The sequence below is a fragment of the Sarcophilus harrisii genome, chromosome 1 (genome assembly GCF_902635505.1).
Source record: "Sarcophilus harrisii chromosome 1, mSarHar1.11, whole genome shotgun sequence".
Lineage (NCBI taxonomy): Eukaryota > Metazoa > Chordata > Mammalia > Dasyuromorphia > Dasyuridae > Sarcophilus > Sarcophilus harrisii.
Window position 1 is genome coordinate 363,721,296 of NC_045426.1, and position 17,077 is coordinate 363,738,372.

At 36.8% G+C, this 17,077-nt stretch overlaps 1 protein-coding gene across 3 annotated transcripts in view; it reads right to left on the bottom strand.

Moving 5' to 3' along the window:
• The window catches only part of CTIF (cap binding complex dependent translation initiation factor), a 476,533-nt gene that overhangs the window by 299,686 nt on the left and 159,770 nt on the right, over positions 1 to 17,077 (bottom strand). For all 3 annotated transcript variants that reach the window (XM_012541153.3, XM_003759532.4, XM_031945969.1), the window contains one exon: positions 9,659 to 9,732. In XM_012541153.3, coding sequence (XP_012396607.1) covers positions 9,659 to 9,732 — 74 coding nt within the window. The remainder of the gene's footprint in view (positions 1 to 9,658; positions 9,733 to 17,077) is intronic.

Consider the following 17,077-nt stretch of genomic DNA (forward strand, 5'->3'; position numbering starts at 1 on the left):
TAACGTCATGACCCCATTCCTTTTCCAGTCTTATTTCATGCTATTAGCACTTCAGACACTCTACGTTCGAAAGCAGAATACACATCTTCATACTATTCTCCAAAACTGATATTCCTTCTCTTACTTCCTAGCATTTGTTTAGGGCCTCCTTAATGCTTAGAATGATTTGTTATCTCTCAGAATCTCTGTCTTCAAGGATCAGCTTGTACCACCTCCACCATGCAGCATTCCTTGATCTTCCCGATCATATTCATTTGCATGCATTTATCTCTCCCTTGAGAAGCAAGAATTGATTTGTATTTTTGTATTTCAAGCATCTCTCCGGGCATACAGCAAATGTCTAATAAATGTTCATTAAGTTGAACATGGCTTCAAGTTCAATCTTGCTGCCTCTATTATTCTCTTTGTAGTTGAAGCCCTTTATATATTTTTTTTCTACTCTTCCCTGGTTTAACTACAAACTACTCTGCAGCTCTTCAACTACATAAGATCACCACTGAATGATCTTAGTCTTGGGTAAGTGTGTGGATGCCCAGGATGAATGGGGGCATCCATTATTTGGGGAACACATTTCCGCCAACATCACCATTGTAAATGCTGCTTTATCCACCTATTCTATAAAGAAAACAACAATACAGCATGATTCCTTCACTGAAGACCTTCCAGTATCCTCTGGTCTAAGAAATCAACTTAATAAGTATTCCTACATCAGTTTCAATCTTACTCAAGAGAGATTAATGCTCCTCTCCAAATCTTGGACAACTGGTTCTTTTATTCTTTTAAACAATATTATTTCATGAGTCTTTCTTTAACACATGGAAGGCCTTGAGGCAAATCAAACATAACAAATGTGATGTGGCAACTAAAAGAAGTAATGTAATTTTACAGGCAGACTGAAGAAAGGAATAATTTACATGATTAGGAAGTAATGATGCTGCTATATTTCTGCCCTGTTCACATCATATCTGGAGTATTGTATTCATCTTTGAGTGACACATTTTAGGAGGGGAATTAATAAGCTGTAGTGGTGATAAGTAAGATTACAAGTATAACAAGATGACTTTATAGGACATGTTAAATCAATCAATGTTTTTCAATTGTGTACAACTCTTTGTGACCTCTTTTGGGGTTTTCTTGGCAAAAATGTTTGAGTAACTACTCTAACTCATTTTACAGATGGAACAACTGAGGCAAACAGGGTTAAATGACTTACCCTGGGTCAGAAAGCTATTGTCTGTGGCTGGATTTGAATCCATGTTTTCTTGACTCCAGGCCTGGTGCTCTATGCATTAAACCACTTAGCTATCCCCCAAATCAATCAATAAAAAGCAGTTATTAAATAATTACAATGTACCTTTTTTTTCAAAAATAACTTTTTATTGCCAGAACCCATGCCAGGGTAATTTTTTACAGCATTATCCCTTGCACTCACTTCTGTTCCGATTTTCCCCCTCCCTCCTTCCACTCCATCCCCCAATGGCAAGCAGTCCTATACATGTTAAATAGGTTACAGTATATCTTAGATACAATATATGTGTGCAGAACCGAACAGTTCTTTTGTTGCTCAGGGAGAATTGAATTCAGAAGGTATAAATAGCTCGAGAAGAAAAACAAAAATGCAAGCAGTTTACATTCATTTCCCAATGTTCTTTCTTTAGGTGTAGCTGCTTCTGTCCATCCTTGATGAATTGAAACTGAGTTAGATTTTTCTCTGTCGAAAATATCCACTTCCATCAGAATACATCCTCATAATACAGTATTGTTGTTGAGGTATATAATGATCTCCTGGTTCTGCTCATTTCACTCAGCATCAGTTCATGTAAGTCTCTCCAGGCCTCTCTGTATTCATCCTGCTGGTCATTTCTTACAGAACAATAATATTCCATAACATTCATATACCACAATTTACCCAACCATTCTCCAATTGATGGGCATCCATTCATTTTCCAGTTTCTAGCCACTACAAACAGGGCTGCCACAAACATTCGTGCACATACAGGTCCCTTTCCCTTCTTTAGTATCTCTTTGGGGTATAAGCCCAGTAGAAACACTGCTGGATCAAAGGGTATGCACAGTTTGATAACTTTTTGAGCATAGTTCCAAATTGCTCTCCAGAATGGCTGGATGTATTCACAATTCCACCAACAGTGTATTAGTGTCCCCGTTTTCCCACATCCCCTCCAACACTCCACATTATTTTTCCCTGTCATTCTAGCTAGTCTGACAGGAGTGTAGTGGTATCTCAGAGTTTTCTTAATTTGCATTTCTCTGATTAATAATGATTTGGAGCATATTTTCATATGGCTAGAAATAGTTTCAATTTCTTCTTCTGAGAATTTTCTGTTCATATCCTTTGACCATTTATCAATTAGGGAATGGCTTGATTTCTTATAAATTAGAGTCAATTCTCTATATATTTTGGAAATGAGTCCTTTATCAGAATCTTTGACTGTAAAAATGCTTTCCCAGTTTATTGTTTCCCTTCTAATCTTGCCTACATTAGTTTTGTTATTACAATGTACTTTTTACAGATAAAACAGACTGAGAGATTGAGTGTTCAGGGTCCCATATCTGGAAAGTATCTGGGGCATTATTTGAATTCAGTTCTTCCTGGCTCTAATAGGTACTATCAACTACATTGGCCAGGCTTACAAGATTTCAGAGAAGAAAGAAAGATTATTTCAGACTGGGATAATGAGGAAGGTTTCATTGGAAAAGGTGGTGCTTGAGCTGGATTTTGATAGGCAACGAGGGCTTAATAAGAACAGGTAATAGGAACAACAAGGGCAAAGGGAGAGAGAAAGGAAAGCTCACCTTGCAAATATTGAGTTAGAGGCAGGTGTAAAGTCAAAGACACAGAGTTAGAGTCAATCTCAAACCTAGTTCACCACGTCATCTTTATTTATTATTATTATTTTTAACAAATGAGGAAACTGAGATTCATGGAAGTTAAATTTTCCTTCTGTCACAGAGGCATAGTGAGAATCAGGTATGAGTCCTTCTGCCTTCATATTAAGTATTCTTAATGTGCTGGATTTCATCATGCACTGCCATTACAGCCTTCCAAACACCCTCTCTAGTTTCTTCAAAGCAGCAGGGAGCCACGGACCCCTCATTCACTCTGCACAAAGGCTGATATGTAGGTCAGTGTCCCAGGGCCGTGCAAACTATTTGCGAGCCTTTATGTAGGAGGAATGGATTGTTCTGAAAAAGCGGATCCTTGGGGGCAGCATTCTTTCCAATGGGATGAATTTCCCACTGGACTTCCAGTGCTGTGTGGAAGTTCCAAGTTTTACACTTTTTGCTCCAAGATGAGTTTAAATTTCCAAAATGAGTGTAAAGGAAGGTACAATTTCTTTTTAATTTTTTTTTATTTTTAACATTTTTAAAGCTTTTTATTTTTGTAAACATATGCACTGATAATTTGACAACACTGACCCTTGCATAGCCTTGTATTTCAGATTTTATCCTCGGAAGATGCAATTTCTAGGCAAAGCCACAAGATGGCAACATTCCTCCGAGACAGACTGCTACTCCCTAGATGAACTCACGTGAACCATGACTTGGACAGGGGAGCCTGATGGACTTCTGCTGATCCCAGCCAGCCCACCTACAGAAAGGCAGAAGTGGAGCTGAGTAGTCAGAGTCAGTCTGGAGATGCTGCTTTTACTTTGAGCAAAGCAGTGGGGAATATATTCTCCCCTAAGGATGCATCCAACTGGACTTTCTTTTTTAAAATAGTTCATTTATGCAATGAATATGTATCACTTTGATGGCTTTATTTTTCCTTCCAATTTACCTTCTTTGTGGAAAAGTTACTTATTTTTGGTCACTGATAATAGATTAAATCATTTCTGTTTTCTGACTCAGTTTCATCCCATCTGAAAACTGCCTCTTAAGGGAGATGAATGAAAGGATGTCTGTAAGGTTCCTGTGAATCTCTGAGAAATTCTACTTTCCTTTATGAGTCCAGCCCATATCAAATAACCCTTTCTCTAATTCTTATAATGTTTCCTGATTATATCAACCTGTACTCGAAGTGATCGTATAACACATTTCAGTTCTTCGTTATATATTATCTTCTTCATTTATTATTTCATGCTTGTATGTCTTTTTTCTCCCCAGTTTCTCCTAAAGAGTAGTGTCCAAGCTGTTTTTATACCTTCTGGTGTTTAATTCAGTGTTGGGCACATAATAGGTTCTTGAAATATAAGTTCATTTAGAATAAAGATTGTTTTGTTCTTTACATCTATTTGTATGTATGTATCATATCCTTACATTTTTATCTAGCACAAAACCTGGATCATAATTAGTGCTTAATAAGTACTCGCTGACTGATTATAAAAGCGTGATTAGTTAAATTGAGTTCTTTAAGTATAAGGTCTAATTATAAAAGCCATTCTTTCATTGGGCATTATGGTGTATTACAAAGAGCTGCAATCTCTGGAAAGGGAGTCAGGGAATGCTAAAGTCCAGAATTTGAGACAGAATAAATTCTAATGGCAATTGAAATGACCTTTAATGCTATGTTTGTGGTATGAGGTTGAATGAGATGGTGATAAGGATCACGGATTATGGATTATGGAGAGAAGGTAGCACTACTCATCTCTTATTTTGATTCTTGTTATCTTACTAAGGAGAATTATCTTCAGGCTGAGAAGTCTAGGGCATAAGTGGATAATTGGGAATTAAAACCCAAGATAAGTGAGATTTTTTTAAAAAGGCTTTGCAGAATCCTCAATAATTCCAAATCATCATCAAATCTTGGAAAATTACATACTAGGCAAATGAAAAATCTTGTGAATGTTGCTGAGTCATTGTTGGAATTTGTGGTACACCAGAGAAGGAATATGTCAAATGTCTGATAAAAAATAAAACTGGTAAATAAAAAGCCCCAGATAAAGGATACCCGAATTTCAGCAGACATTTGGTATGGTCTAACAATACTATATACAACATGGAGGGATAAGATAAAAATTAGAATTCAGAACTAGTAGAATGACTGAACTTAATAACTAGTAATTAATAGACTGATTCTGATTTAAAGGGTATATTTAAGTGGGATATAGAAAGATGCTTCCTTTGGATTTATTTTGTATAAGAAAATTGTCATTAAGTACCTTGGTTATAATTAGCATGCCAGAGACATGAACCATTAAATGATAGAATAAGTATTTGAAGATGTTGATGGGTTAGAATATTGGACCATATCTAACAAGATGATATGAAATAAATCTAAATGCAATGTATTAAATAGTGATTAAAAATACACTCTAAAAGTCACAGGATTGAGGACATAAAAGTTTACCACAATTAATATAAAATTACTTAAAGGTTTTTAATATATTAAAAACACAACATGAATCATCACTATGGACATGGTGGCCAAAAATGCTAATAGAATCTTAGGTTAAATAAATAGGAGAGTGTTCAGTATAAGAGAGGTAAGTGAGAATGCCAATTGTGCTTCTTTTAATGTAGTCCAAGATCACATCAGCTTTCTGGACTGCCATATAATAATGACTCATGCTGAGCTTGTGACCCATTAAAACCCTCAGATATTTTTTCATCCAAAATATAATCTACCCATATTTTCCTTGTTCTATATTTATGAATATTCCATGAGATTAGTTTTTGAACCTAAGGAGAAAATCTTACATCTATTTCTACTGAAGTTCATCCTTCTATATTGAACTTTGTGTTTTAATCTAACAGAAATTTTTTCCCCTATTCTGTGTCTCACAGTTTTGTGTCATCTGCAAACTGATAAGCATGCAATCTCTAACTTTATCCAAATCACAGATAAAAATATTAAACAGTTCAAGGCCAAACATTTCACTGGAGACCTCCCTGAACCACTAATTAATATTCTGAATCTGGTCATTCAAACAATTGCAAATTCATCTAGTTGCATTATTGTTTAATCTTCTCTTCATATTTTCTACAACAATGATTATATTTTATTAAAAGTTTTGCCAAAATCTAGGTTACTTTAGAAATTCTGTCAAAAATGGAAATAAAGTATACCCTTCTCTTGACAAATTCATGCCAAATCTTTGCAATCACCACTTCTTTTGCTAGATTGACATTAAGTAGGAGAAGTTATAGATATGTTTTTTTTTTTTGCCAAATGTTTACTAACTTTGTCTTAATGATTTATTTTAGATTTTTTAAAGCTCTATGTTCTATAGCTTGCAGATTATTATTTTCCCTTTTTTGAAACGTGATAGAGCATTTGTCCTTTTCCACTCCTTTGGCACTTTGCCCAATTTCAAGCTATTATTTTTTTAAAAATATTTCTACAAGTGAGGGACAGAGAAATCACATCCCTTAAGTTTTTTCAATCTGGAAGGAGTAGTTTACACAGGCCAGGTGAATTGAAATCATGAAGGTTAATTAAATAATCTCTTGCTATTTGTTCTACTTGGGGCATCTAGGTAGCACAGCAGATAGAATGGCAGGACTGGAATCAGGAAGACTTGAGTTCAAATGCAGCCTCACACACTAACTGTGTGACCCTGGGCAAGTAAAAGTCCCTATTGGCCTCAGTTTCCTAATCTGTCAAATGAGCTAGAGAAAAAAATTACAACCCACTCCAGTATTTTTGCCAACAAAATTCCAAAAATAGATCATGAAGAGTCAGACATAACAGAAAATGACTAAATAACAAACATTACTGTCTTTGGTTCCATCATTTCCCCTCTTTGCAAGGAGGAAAAAAACTGAAGTGAAGGAAGAAACAAGAAAAACTATGTTCTCTCTGTCAGTTGTCATCAGTCTTTCCATTCTGAGTGGTGGTCTTATTCTTTCCCTTAAACATTTTCCATAGCTATAAAATAAACAACAAAAAGCTAGCAACAACGCAACAACATTTTTGGTTGTACTTAGCTTCCTTTGCCAACTTTAGTTCATTCTTAATTTTAGCACTATTGATACTATTTTTATAGAATCCTGACATACTCCAAAATTCTTAAATTAAATGAATCCTGTTATTTGTCCTTGCTTCCTGTCTTCTGTACTTATAATTTAAAAATCTAAGTTGCTTGATGAGTTCCCTGTGCATCCACATCACTTTCCTCAGACAATGATTCTTTTTTCCTCTCCACTGGATTTCTTTTCTTTTGAATCTTCAGAATTTCAGTCTTGAGAGTGTCCCATTCCTCTTGGAATACCTTTTCCTGTTTAGTATTAAGTCTACCCTAACTCTCCCTCTTCTGAACTTTTTAAAATCTGCTTTGCCAAAATCTAGGATACATTTTAGAGGCACATACCCTTGACCCTGTCAGAAACTATAGAGGAAAAGTATTCACTGCTCTAAAATATTCTAATAATTTCCAACCAAACAGTTCTAAACTGATAGTGAGAATTAGATACAAGGTAGATTTTCCCCTTATTGTCTCCTCTACCTTTTGAATGATGAAATCATCACTAATGCAATCTAAGAAGATATTAGGGAATTTTGCCTTGGCAAAGAGTGAGCTCTAACATATGTCCAGATAACTGAAAAATTAATTACATTTAAGCTTGTGCCAAGCTTGTGATCAGTTTCCCAAATTCTTCACTTATTTTCTAAAGCCCAGGCTACTCTTCATCTAAGCATTCTGAAATGCATTTAATGATCTTTCATATGGGGGCACAAGATTAACTCACATGAAACAATTAAAAGTCTGACCTCCAATGACCCTCAAACAATCATTAAAGTTCTAAGTTCCTACAGGACAATAAATTACCATGCACAATCAAGCAGAATGAGCAAGACCAAAAATGTGTAGCATAGATCACATGCTCTGAGAGTTCAGAAAGGAGGGATGAGAAAATTGGTAAGAACTAGAATAGTTAGCAAAGAAAACTTTCAAGAGGGTAGAGTTGAGCTTACCACTGCAAAAGTGGTAAGATTTAGCTAGGCTTGCCAACTCTTAACTCCAGAGGGAAGGGGCAGATGTGATTTTCCTTCCTGGAAACACAATAAATTTAATTCTTCATGAGAAGCCAGGGGAAAAAAGTCTTTTAGGACTGCCTACAATACTCTCATGCTCCCTTTTTCCCCTAATATTAAAAAAATTAAAATCCCAAAAGAAAATTCCTTTCCCTTCTCAGTCTATGTGTAGGAAAGAAAGGATGTTTGCAGGTCCCATATCGAACCATTAAGGGTGAAAAAGAAAATTACAGATACTGCCCAATGGATTATAGAGGGACTAGATTATTGCCTTAACTGAATGTAGGCTACAGAATAGGCATGAAGGAGATTACAGAAGCTTTTTAAAAGGCATCCCAACCATCAATAAATTTCTTCTCCAATTCACTCTTCATACAGCAGCTTAAATAATCTTTTAAATTCATTGTTCAGATCATATCATTTCTCCACTGAAAAACTTTATGTAGCTCTCATTACCTACTGAGTAAAGTAGAAACTCTTGATCTTGGTAACCAATATTCTACAATATAATTTTTTTTAGTTTATACACCTCATCTTCATGTATTTTAAATTCTAGTAAAAATAGACAACATTTTGTCTTCTGCTGTTGTTTTGCCATATACCGTGCCCAGAACTGACCATTTTCCAACCAATATTTGCAAGTTAAAGAGATCTCCTTTTCTTCCAGGCCCAACTTTGATGTTAGCTCCACCATGAAGCCTTTCTTGATCTTTCTTCCCCCTGATGCAAATGACATCTCCTTTCTCAAATTTCTTATATTACTTTTGTTTTATTTCTCCTTTGCATTTATCATTTTTTCTTTTGTATTAGCTATTTACATGTCTCTTCAAATTCCTTAAGAGCTGGACCTGTGTGATTTTTTTTTTTATCTTTGTGTCTTGCTGGTAGTAGGAACTTAATAAATATGTTAAATATTACAAAAGCATTTAAGTTGGAGTCAGAAGACTTGGGTTTAAGTATTAATTTTGCCATTTATTATGTGATTTTAGACATGTTACTATGTGGTAGACTTCAATTTCTTGACATGTAATATGAGTACATAATAGGTAAAATTCCTTATAGTTCTTATGTTCAATGATCCTGTAATCAGTCTCTCAAAACAGAATCCAGTAGATATAGAGAATACTCTAGATTGCACAAAAGAAACAGGAAAAACTTAAAGATATCTTTTCAAAAAACCCCACAACTTGCCATTGCTTTTTTCCCTTCTTCTTTTCTTCTCTCCCTTTCCTCTTCATCTACATCCTATTTTTCTCTCCATTTTTTTTCTTTTTGCTTCTACTTCTTTTTCTCCCTGACTTGACGCTCTTCATCTACATCTTATGTCCTTTCTAATTTTTCTTTCCCCTTTCTTCTGGGTCCTTGCTATGCTTCCTATTGAACCTGTCCCTTCTACTCAGCACCAGTTTAGCCCCACTGGGAATCATAAAAGCAGTAAAAAGTTGAACTCTAACTCACAAAATAACAGAGTTAGAAAGGGATTGAGAGAGAAGTCATTGAGTCCAATCAGTGTTAGAAAGAGAATTCTCTCTATATTAGAATTAAGTGGCCATCCAGTCTTTGCTTAGATCTAAATCCCTATATCTTTGCTAGGACAAGAGAGAAATGAAGCAAGTCGAATATCTGAATGCAAAGCACTAAATTCACTATATATAGGGGGCCAGAAGATGAAGAGCAGAAAAATATCACTCTCTTCTAAAATCAGAAGAAATATAAACTTACCGGAAAGAATCAAAGGTATTGGCAGCCCAGATATCAGTACCCAACATGTCCATAGAGTTGTCTTTGTTGCCGTTCTAAAAGAGGACAGAAATAAAGAAGGAAGTCATTATTCTGAGAATCACAGCATGAAACATTCCAGTTCACATTCACCCCTTTGGGGATAATTCCCACCATACCACCTGCCAAGATTCTATGGCATACACTTCTATCTATCTATCAGAAAATTGAAATGCCATCATTAGAATGGAGCTTCAAGGGATAATCTAACCCAGCCCTGCAGAAAAACACCATCTCCAACATATGGAATAAGCAGCCACCCAATTTTAACTTGGAAAGCTCCTCCAAAAGAAAAATAACTACCTGTCAAGGGAGCCCATTTCACTTTGAGATAAATAGTTGGTGGTAAGTTTTTCCTTATTTCAAGGTACACTTTCCATCCACTGGTAACAATTCTATTCTCTATAACTAAACAGAACCCAGCTGATTCCTGAAGATAGCTATGACATGCCCAATTCCTTCAAAACATCTTCCTATGTCATCATCTCAAGTACTTTCTCGATCCTAACCATACTCCTTTGGATCCACTCTGATTTGTTTTTTGTTTTTTTTTAAATGTCACTCCTAAACAATGAATTGTTCTACCTTGTTTCTGCACAGGAATTATCTCCACTAAAAATTTGATGTAACCTTTGTGTTATCTTCAGAAGTAATACAATGAAGTATTTTTTAAAAATTAGTATTCATAAAATCTTGAGGTGAATACAGAAATCATATCAGCTATCACTGTGAACTGTGACAAGCCCTGTTCCACATATTCCACAAGACAAAATACCCAGCAGGAACTCATCCCAAATGCTGACTACGAGATTCTGATGTGAATGTCTACCATCCCTGGGGTAAGTAGCTATCTGCAAAGTTAGTATAATCTCTGTTACGAGGCTGATATGACAGCCAATCGTGGTCAGTAGGTTGTCTCTAAGCCTGAAGAATGCACTTTGGTGATTGAGGTTTTGGGTTCCTTATTAACTTTTTCCCAGGATTATAATTTTCAATTTCTCAATAACATGAATTAATTGGGTCTTCCCACTTCCACCAGGATTTCAATTTAATAATTAATCCCTCTCTTCTCCAGTAGTTCAACTCTTTGACAAATAAGCATGCCTGGATTTCCTCATAATAAAAATAAGGTCAAACAAATGTCCCCTCTTAACCCTGTTGTCTTCTCTACCTATTTCCTCGTCTCTTTTGTTCTGCTGCCAAATTCCAAGAGCTATCTATAGTTATAGTCTCTATTTATATGTTCATTAATTCTTGGACCACCAGGAATTTGGTTTCCAAATCCAATGAATTCTCTCTTAAACTCCAGGACTTTTTCTCAGATCTCCTTCTTGATTTCTCTGAAGAAGGGACAATGCTTCAGAGAAATCAAGAAGAAGGAGATCTGAGAAAATGTCCTGGAGTTTAAGAGAGAATTCATTGGACAATCTGTCTCTTGAAATTCACTGAACTTTCCCAGTTCTAGTTCTAACCCTTTGGGGATTCTCTTCTACTTTCTTGTCCTATGTCCTAGATCTTTTCTCCTCCAAACCACACTGCACAGAACAGTAACATCTAGAACATTACTTTTATTGTGTTGCTCCTTTGCTAAAGAAGGTACAGTGACTCCCCATTTCCTTCACCATCTAGTTAGAACTCTTCAGCTTTAGTTCTCTAGGCCTCCCTTTTATATTTCAAGTCTTAACAACCACCCAGCTTCTCTGTTAAAACAGATGAAGGCTCTGACTACACAAGCCTGCAATGATCTATCAATATTTTTTCTCTAGGAAATCTTATTCTATTTCTAGTCAATATCCACAAAGCTTTTTAATATTTGTCCAGATTTGTGATTTCACTGGGAATTCCTATAGGGAATTTTTTCAATTAAGTATCAATGACAGATGCTCTAGAACTTTTGCAGCTTGTTAGCTTTTCCAGGGGCACTGAGAGGTTTGTAACTTTCCAAGAGTCAGTCTTACAACCAGCATATTTCAGCATAGAATTTCAAACCAGATCTTCCCAGGTTTCCTGATACTTTTTACCCTAGAACTTTGCACTTAATTATTCTCTAAGACAATTCAACAAACTTTCATGGAGTGTCTATTTAGTACCACCTATTATAGGACATGAAAAAAATAACTAAGAAACAGTCCCTCCCTTAATATTATTTACAAAGCAAGACTATTACTCCTTGAAGGCAATGAATACATTTATCTCTTATATTTATTCATTTAATAAACATTTCAGAATACTTACAGCTTTTCACAGCTTCTAATCTACCTTTCCAGCCTTATTATAAATTATTCTCCTTCACTTACTCTCTAACTGATCTTCTTTCTGTTCCCAATGAAGGAACAACAACAAAAACACATATGGCATTATGTTCCATCTTGTGCCTTTCCACATGGAATGTACTCATTTCTTGTCTCCACCTATGAGAATATTTAACCTCCTTTATAGCACATTCTTCATGAGATTTTTCCCTGATTCTGACAGATGCTAATACATCTCCCTGCCTAAAAAATTTTTTCATTTGCTTTTGATTATGTTTTATAAGTCCTTATATTTGTATTTGTTGTTTCCATGATAAAAAATTAAGTTCCTTGAGGGCAAAGACTATTTCATTTTGGGGAATTGACTGATTGCTCTAAGACCAATGCTAGACCAATCAATTAACCAGTATTTGTTAAGTACCTTCTATACCTATGTTCCTTAATAAATGCTTCCCTGTATCCCCAGCACAGAGCAGAGAAGTAACATTTGGGGTAGCAGAAGTAATGCTGGATTGGGAGGCAAAACTTAGTCGAAGTCCAAGTTTGGTTACCAGTCAGATGACTTTGATCAAGTCACTTAACTTTACAGTGTCCTCAATTGTAAAATAGAAACAATCATATTGGATATCTCTATCTCATTGAATTACTTTAAGGATCAATTGAAAGAATGCATGAAAAGTACTTTGAAAACCTCAACATGCTATATAAAAATGAGTGATTATTTAGAAAATACTTGAATTGAATAATTAGCTCCCATATCAAGAATTCTCCTTGTCTTATTTGTCATGGACACAAGCCCCACCCAGTTATCAACTGTGATCAGAAGAGTCTGGAAGGCCCTAACCTCATACTGTCCCTATTTTTAACACAATTCTAACATTTCTACTTTAGTCATGAGCAAGATTCATCCAAACGTCTTTTTTCTCTCTCTAACCTTGGCCATAAACAATCTGAGAGCTGAGAACAGTCCACACATCAAGTTGAAAGGATAAAAATAGCAAAGTGAAAACAATCTCTGCCCTAGGAGGGGGGGGCTCATCAACTCTGTTCTCTGATGTCACTTTTGATGACCTCATGACCAGAACCCCTTTTTTGTCTAGACTTATCTGGTTCATTTGCTTACCTAAATTCCTAGTCCCCCCCAAAAAAACAAACAAACAAACAAAAAAACCCAAAACAAAACAAAACAAAACAGCCACTCCATACCCTAATGTGACACCAACATATTTTAGGGTCAGAATGAGAAGATGAGAAAAACTTGCAATGCTGAGCTCTTGAGCATTGTGGAAAAGTAGAAGGAATCTCAAAGGTGCAACTCCCTCATTTTATGGATGAGAAAAGCAAGTAGTTCTACTGTTGTTCTGCATGGAAGCCACATAATTGTCTGTCCCTCCCCTTCTTTTCCTTTATCTTCTTCTTTGTTACTTCAACTGAAAACGTTCCCTCCCTCCTCGATTTTTCTTAGAGCACTTTGGTTGAATCACTCCTTTGTCCTCCTATCTGACCTTGTAGTTCAATTATTTGTGTTCATGTCACACTCCCTTAGTAGACTCTAAGATCCTGGGGGCAGAAACTGGGTTTTGTGGTGTTGTTTTAAAAATTTTCTGCCTTCCTCTGACTAGCACATATCAGATGACTAATACATGTTTGCTGAACTGAATCAAGCTCTCCCATGTCTAAGTTCCTCAACCTAGACTTCAAGGTCTCACTGTTCACACTTTCTCTACAACCACCATCACATCAAGCTTATTTTCCATAAGCCTCTAGTCTTGTCATCATTAATACAATGCTTTCTTCTTCAAGGGAAGAAACCCTGTCTTCTGTTACTCATGTAACTTCCTCTGCACAGTGCTAGGACCCAGGAATGCTTGCCAACTAATTAAATTGGCTCTACTTTGTAATCAGAGGACTACGCAGGGTGCTAGACCCAAATGCAGCAGGGGATGGGGCAATTTTAAAAAGATGGGAAGTCTATGGCTAAGCCTGAGATTGAAAAATATGCCATAATAATAAAACCGCCTCAAGTCAGGATGTAGCTCAAGGGCAATGAGGAGAGACAGCGACATAAATCTTTAGCTTTCACCTCATGGGGTGAAACCTTGGCTGTTCCTTCTGCACTGGCAGGAGAAAAGAGAGGATCCCAGGGAAGTTCAATGTCACCTCACCAGAAGATCTGAGAGTATATATATGCCCAAGAGCTGACAAAAGACACTACAGCCCCCAAAAGGCAAATACTTAACAAGCACTGAAGAAAAACAGGGAAATGTGCCTTACACGAAGGCTGCATGTTCAATAAAGGATCTACACTCTTTTTGGCCTGGAGACCCCTTGAGTGAGCCAAGGGACCATGACCACTGCCTAGAAGAAAGAAAAGGAAGGGAGGGAGGGAGAGAGGGAGGGAGGAAGGAAGAAAGAGTGAAAGGGGGGAAAAGAAGGAAGGAAGGAAGGGAGAAAAAGAAGGAAGGAAGGAAGGAAAAGAAGGAAGGAAGGAGGAAAAGAAGGAATGAGAGAAGGAAGAAAGGAAAGAGAGGAGGGAAGGAAAGAAAGGGAAAGAAGGAAGGAAAAAAGAAAGAAAGGGAGAAAGGGAGGAAGAAGGAGGAGGGAGGGAGAGAAGGGAAGGAAGGAAAGGGGGAAGGAGGGAAGGAAGGAAAGGGAAGGAAAAAAGGGAGGAAGGAAGGAGGAGGGAGGGAGAGAAGGAAGGAAAGAAGGAAGGGAGTGAGGAAGGGAGGGAGGAAGGAAGGAAGGAAGGAAAGAGGAAAAGAGAAAAGGAAAGAGGAAAGGACGGAAGGAAGGAAAGAGGGAAGGAGGAAAGGAAGGAAGAAAAGGAAAGAGGGAAGGAGGGAAGGAAGGAAAAATAGAAAGAAAGGGAGGAAAGAAGGAGGAGGGAGGGAGAGAAGGAAGGAAGGAAAGAGAGGAGGGAAGAAGGAAGGAAAGAGGGAAGGAGAAAAGGAGAAGGAAGGTAGGAAGGAAAAAAGAAAGGGAGAAAGGGAGGAAGGAAAGAGGAGGGAGGGAGAGAAGAAAGGAAGGAAGAAAGGAAGAAATAGAAGGAGGGAGGGAATAGGAAGAGAGAAACATAGAAACAAGGAAAGAGAGAAAAGTAAAAAGAAAGAATGGTTGACTGAGCCTTCATCTTCTCTACCTCTTTCCAAAAACATTTGTAGTTTTTTTATAACAGGTGGACTTTGAGTTACGCAGCAGAAGTATTCCTGGAAAGGTGTGTATAAACTGAGTTCTATTTTAATTGCACAGAGAGACACAGGAATTATTGCAGTTTTCTACACAGAGATATTCAGACCTTATGAATGCTTTCTGCACATTTAACCTTAAAGCAATTTATTGTAACTACTCCCAGAACATAACTCCCAGGTCCAAAGCATTATTTATTTTCCCTGACAGTAACCTCTATACTGACTACTGACCCTCGAACACTAATGTTATGTGCAGTATATTAACACCCAGGCATTGTTTCCTGTATCTTAGCCCCTAAGTATTATTACCGTTTCTTATACTGTAACATCCAGCCAGCATTGCATTTTTCTGCATTGTTATAACACCAGCTATTTGAGTTGTATATAGCAGAGGTGTCAAACTCACAGCCAGAACCAAATTAAAACATTATCAGGAAATGCTTAACAAAATAAATAAAATATAATATAACAGAGATAATGTTAATTTGTTGTTTTCTAAGTCAACATGCCAGTTTTAGGGAGCCATTTGTACCTGAGGTTGACACCAACAGTACACAGCACAGCAATAATCAGACATTATTAAAGCTCCCTGTATAGTAACACTAACTATTACTCTATGGGCAGCATGATGGATGGTCCAGTGGATAGAGCGCTGGGCCTGAAAGCAGAAAGACTCATCTTCCTGAGTTCAAATTTAGACTTAAATACTCCCTAGCTATGTGACCCTGGACAAATCATTGAATCCTGCTTGCCTTTGTTTTATCATCTGTAAAATGAACTGGAGAAAGAAATGGCAGCAAATCATTCCAGTATCTCTGCTAAGAAAACCCCAATTGGGGTCGTGAAGAGTCAGACATAACTAAACAACAATTGTTTTTCAGACCCAAACTGCAAAACTGAATATGAATAAGCCCTGTATCTGAACTGTAATCCTGATTGAGAAAGAAATAGGAAATAGTTATATCAGTGGCAAGGGAATTAGGCACTTTGTTCTAATGAGGGACTAACTCAGCGCCAATCACTTTACCTCTACATATTTATCTATATAACTAGTTGTTTTTGTTCCTTCTTCTCAAAAGGTTAATATGATAATGGGCAAAAGAGCTAAGAACTCCTTAGAAGAAAGAAAGATGTTATACAGGTCAAACTTCTTTTCTGATAATACCATTATAATAAATATCTTTGTATTATAAAATATTGCCAGGTCCTAGTTAATGACATTTATAGAAGCCACTCCGATACAAGAAAAAAAAATTAGGTAAAGTCTAAAATAAAAAGATAATTTAGACAGTTCTTCAGGGTTATCAGCCCATGAGATCAAAGTTTTTCTAGTTAGAAGGGACAATAGAGATCACATAATCTCTTCATTTTACACATTAATAAACAAAATACAAGATTAGGAAATGGCCTTCCTGGGGTCACAAAACTCAAGAGTAAGCCAGGATTTAAATTCAAATCTTTGGACTCTTTCCACTACACCACAGCCAAAGATGGAAAAACCTCCTCTTACCAAGAAGTGTTTTACCTTTGTGCCTACTCACTGCCAACGCTAATGCCCCAAGTGCCATCTACACACTCTGGGACTAAGCCCAGAATAGCCCACTACTTCTAAAATTGGAACAGGTTCAAACAAGCTCTGGTCTACCTCAGCAAATGGAGAGAGCTTTTTACCAGTTCCTGGATGCTCTCCGCTCCCACCCCATCCCCACTCCCCATGCCAAGGAAACCACTCTAGTTTAACTTTGAGAAAAATACAGAAATACTTTTTTTTTTCCCTCCACCCATCAAAAACATCCAGAGATTCCAAGGCCCAGGTTCTATCAGTATCTCCACCATGGATGGTACTGTATGGATGATACCAGCCTACAGAGATCTCTTGCTTTCCTGAACTAAAAAAAATGGCATCAAATTCAAATAGCACA